The sequence below is a fragment of the Arachis ipaensis genome, chromosome B01 (genome assembly GCF_000816755.2).
Source record: "Arachis ipaensis cultivar K30076 chromosome B01, Araip1.1, whole genome shotgun sequence".
Taxonomy (NCBI): Eukaryota; Viridiplantae; Streptophyta; class Magnoliopsida; order Fabales; family Fabaceae; genus Arachis; species Arachis ipaensis.
This window is the reverse complement of record NC_029785.2, coordinates 112,087,362-112,092,604: the sequence shown is the minus strand read 5'-3', so window position 1 is coordinate 112,092,604 and position 5,243 is coordinate 112,087,362. Positions and strand designations below refer to the sequence as shown.

Here is a 5,243-nt window from a genome sequence, read left to right as displayed (position 1 = left end):
CAAAGATTCAAAGATGTCAAATAAAATAGTAAAAGGTCCTATTTATAATAAACTAGCTACTAGGGTTTACAGAAGTAAGTAATTGATGCATAAATCCACTTTCGGGGCCCACTTGGTGTGTGCTTGGGCTGAGCTTGAAGTCTACACGTGGAGAGGTCATTTTTTGGAGTTGAACACCAGCTTTTGTGCCAGTTTGGGCGTTGAACTCCACTTTGCAACTTGTTTCTGGCGCTGGACGCCAGAATTGGGCAGAGAGCTGGAATTGAACGCCAGTTTGCGTCATTTAAACTTGGGCAAAGTATAAACTATTATATATTGCTGGAAAGCCCTGGATGTCTACTTTTCAATGCAATTGGAAGCGCGCCATTTTGAGTTCTGTAGCTCCAGAAAATCCATTTTGAGTGCAGGGAGGTCAGAATCCAACAGCATCAGCAGTCCTTCTTCAACCTCTGAATCTGATTTTTGCTCAAGTCCCTCAATTTCTGCCAGAAAATACCTGAAATCACAGAAAAACATACAAACTCATAGTAAAGTCCAGAAATGTGAATTTAACATAAAAACTAGTGAAAACATCCCTAAAAGTAACTAGATTCTATTAAAAACATACTAAAAACAATGCCAAAAAGCGTATAAATTATCCGCTCATCAGACCTCATTTGGGATATGCAACGCATAAACTGCTCAACAAAGTCCCTCAAGTTATGGAGAGACTAGACAAATTTACCAAGCATTGAGTGCAATCCTTCACACCTTGACGTTGTACGAAAACACCCAAAGAAGTTGCCCCTTATATATGCAGTTGCCCACATCCTTCTCCTAGAGTAAAGGTCAGAAACCCATTGATTATCAGACAGACCAAGCGCATCCACCATATAATGCCAATGATCTTCAAACTCCCACACCTCATAATCAAACAGCATGCATTTCTTAAATTCAGAAGTAAATCTGGGGTTGCTTAGGTTAGAAGTGGCATTCCTCAACAGATACCTAGCACACAAATGGTGATAGGCCCCAGGAAACACTGCTTCGATTGCATTTTTCATCGCTCCATGCCCATCTGTTATCACACACCCAGGTGCTTTACCCTTCATGGCGTCCAGGAACTGTTGCAGCAACCAGGTGTAAGTCTGCTCATTCTCATTTGCAACTAGCGCAGTCGCAAACTCAATTGTTTGGTTATGGTGATTCACTCCAGAAAACACAACCAGTGGACACATATACTTATTCTTCCGATATGTCACATCAAATGCGATGACATCCCCAAACAAACCATAATCCAGTTGACTGCAATTATCTGACCAAAACAGGTACACCAAACGACCCTCTTTGTCTGCCAAATAATGCACAAACATTCCAGGATTAGCCTGCGTCGTTGATTCCAGTAACTTAAGGCAAGCCATCGCGTCCCTGCCAATGAGCCTCCATTGCTTCCCTATCTGGTTATACATATCCCTCTTTAGAAACGGAAGGTTTTGGAATCCCCCAGCAGTTTGCACAAAAGATGAATAAATCTGTGGCGTTTTAATCCCAACTCTAAGCATCATGTTCATTTGTTCCAGGGTGGCTGCATCCATTTTCCTATGGCCCGATAGCATGAAAGTCAGTCTATCGTCTAGCAACTCGTGGTTGTGAACATTCTGAAAGTATGATATTATCCATCTACCACTTTCAGAGTGCACGTGGACGCGCATCTCTACCTCACAGCCGCATCTGGTCTCCGCCTTCAGCTCACGTTTCCGTCGCGTGCCGTCGTTAACGGACCCCATTCCTCTGAACCCCTATCGGAAACATACAAATTCTTATTGAGTAACCTCATTCCTCACATTTTGCCAAATTTTATTCTTCCTCATAGTGAAACCATTCATCTTTGCATACAAACTGTAAAACAAGAATGCCACCGATAGATCTGGAAAATGACACATCATAATCACCTTTGTAGTGATTTGCTTGAAATTTATACACCCCAGCTCTGCAATACCGTCCACTGCTTTCTCCTCCTAGTTGTCAAAGAAGCTATCCCCGAAATTCTTCTCTACATCCAACTCCACCCCTAATTCCCCATCATCAACGTCGTCACCAAATTCGTCACCACCAGGACCAAAGGCATCGCTTCCATCGCCTCCCCCTTCTTCATCAGACAACAGCCGGTAACATTCGTCTGCCGTGGATTCTCCCTCTATGCAGTCCTGCGCAAAAATGGCATTCACGGATTAACATCTTTTTTACATCAGCCATAATACTCTGTAACCAAAAATTGCCAAAACACTACCGTGCTCTGTCCTACCTTGTTTCCCACCCACAAAATAGACCATGAAACAATATCACCGCCCACACCCTAAATCCCTTAAATCTAGGGCTTCGCCGTCACTTGAGATGATGGTTCATGGCAGTCGCTCTTCATCTCCTCGCTCTACCAAATGGGCTAAAACTCAGTCAACAGCCCATTCATATAAGGGGGTTCGAATGGAAAAATGTATAAATTGAGGGGTGATAACACTATATGCAGAAATATATAGGCAATATTGTAAATAACAAAAAGACCTGCCACCAAAGCAAAAACTTGTGTCAGAGGTGACAGGTGCATCAATCTCCTAATTTGGACCGGTGCATGCTATAACTCACCGAAAAACATGTGGTAAAAGCACTGTACAAGATAAACAAGAACAAAGAAAATTGCAAAAGAAGAATCAAAAACTACTCTTTATGATGTCTACTTTTTTACAGTCTAACAGTTAATCTAAGCAATTTTCATCGTGAAATCTTAATCCTTAAAGCTTATATATTAGGAATAATTCAAGTTCCAGTGTCTATTATTTAAGGAAAAATTAATTGACAAAATGGTATATATTAATTGTAATTGTTAAGATTGTACATGTGTTACTGAATTAATTCTGTCCGGTTTAGTACTAATGGTGTTTAAGTAAGATTGTATTGACTAATGCGAGCTAATCACCGGTTCAAAATTTCACCAATTTTAGAAACTCAATTACGTCGTAAGTATAGTCTAAACTGGCAAACAGATCATCATAATCAAAGTTTAGAAAAGTGCCACACAACTCAAATCAAATAACTGGGAGAATTAATACCGAGTCGTTCTCCCTTAAACTTGCAATTGAGTGTACATTATTGGTTATAGAATTTAGAAATTTTGAATATAAATTTGGAAAGATAAAGCAACTAGAAATTACAGAGCAACCAATAATAAGATGGCAATAAGTAAAAGCAATAAGCAAGTAAACAGTTATCTAGTAAGTATCCAATTGAGTTGACAACAATTAAAAAGCAAATACACTAGGAAGCAATGGAATTAAACTAAAGGACTAAGAGAATAGAGTCAATAAAAGGGATTGTAATCAAATGCTCAAAAGACTTTAGCTAGAATTGAGAATTTAGGCTTCCTATCCTTCTTATCAACCACAAACATAACAATTAAAAGTTATTCCCACTTCGTTATTGGTGCGCAGAAATTGTGATTACACTTTGATTATGTAAAATTCATCGCTCATTCTTTCCCTGGTAATGGCGCCAAAAATATGATGCCAATACCATGGTTCACAACTTCACACAACTAACCAGCAAGTACACTGGGTCGTCCAAGTAATACCTTACGTGAGTAAGGGTCGAATCCCAAGGAGATTGTTGGTATGAAGCAAGCTATGGTCACCTTGCAGATCTCAGTCAGGTACGGTTAAATGTGATTGGATTAGATAATTAAAAGATAAATAATAAAGGATAGAAATACTTATGTAAATCATTGGTGAGAATTTCAGATAAGCGAATAGAGATGCTTTCGTTCCTCTGAACCTCTGCTTTCCTGCTATCTTCATCCAATCAGTCTTACTCCTTTCCATGGCTGGCTTTATGTGATACATCACCATTGTCAATGGCTACTTTCGGTCTTCTCTCGGGAAAATAATCCAAATGCCCTGTCACGGCATGACTAATCGTCTGGAGGCATCACCCTTGTCAATGGTTTCATCTTATCCTCTCAGTGAACATGGTCAACGCACCCTGTCACGGCACGGCTATTCATCTGTCGGTTGTCGATCCTGCTGGAATAGGATTTACTATCCTTTTGCGTCTATCACTACGCCCGGCAATCGCGAGTTTGAAGCTCGTCACAGTCATTCAATCATTGAATCCTACTTGGAATACCACAGACAAGGTTTAGACCTTCCGGATTCTCTTGAATGCAGCCATCATTCTAGCTTACACCACGAAGATTCCGATTAAGAGATCTAAGAGATACTCATTCAATCTGATGTAGAACGGAAGTGGTTGTCAGGCACGCGTTCATAAGGAATGATGATGATTGTCACGTTCATCACATTCAGGTTGAAGTGCGAATGAATATCTTAGAAGCGAAATAAGATGAATTGAATAGAAAACAGTAGTACTTTGCATTAATCTTTGAGGAACAGCAGAGCTCCACACCTTAATCTATGGAGTGTAGAAACTCTACCGTTGAAAATACATAAGTGAAAGGTCCAGGCATGGCCGAGAAGGCCAGCCCCCAAAACATGATCACATGATCAAAATACAATCCAGGATCCAAAGATGATCCAAAGGATGTCTAATACAATAGTAAGAGGTCCTATTTATAATAAACTAGCTACAAGGGTTTACAGAAGTAAGTAATTCATGCATAAATCCACATCCGGGGCCCACTTGGTATGTGCTTGGGCTGAGCTTTAACTTTCCACGTGCAGAGGCCATTTGTGGAGTTGAACGCCAAGTTTTGATCCATTTCTGGCGTTCAACTCTGGTTTTTTGATCCCTTTCTGGCGCTGAACTCCAGAATTGGGCAGAGAGCTGGCGTTGAACGCCAGTTTATATCGTCTAAAATTGGGCAAAGTATGGACTATTATATATTTCTGGAAAGCTCTGGATGTCTACTTTCCAACGCAATTGGAAGCGCACCATTTCGAGTTCTGTAGCTCCAGAAAATCCACTTTGCGTGCAGGGAGGTCAGAATCCAACAGCATCAGCAGTCCTTCTTCAACCTCTGAATCTGATTTTTGCTCAAGTCCCTCAATTTCAGCCAGAAAATACCTGAAATCATAGAAAAAGACACAAACTCATAGTAAAGTCCAGAAATGTGAATTTAGCATAAAAACTAATGAAAACATCCCTAAAAGTAACTAGATCCTACTAAAAACATACTAAAAACAATGTCAAAAAGCGTATAAATTATCCGCTCATCACAACACCAAACTTAAATTGTTGCTTGTCCCCAAGCAACT

At 40.2% G+C, this 5,243-nt stretch overlaps 1 protein-coding gene across 1 annotated transcript; it reads right to left on the bottom strand.

Annotated features, from left to right (window-relative positions):
• Positions 711–1,766, bottom strand: LOC107610699 (protein FAR1-RELATED SEQUENCE 5-like). The gene has a single exon (XM_016312711.1). It carries the CDS (start codon positions 1,764–1,766, stop codon positions 711–713), a length of 1,056 nt encoding a protein of 351 aa, XP_016168197.1.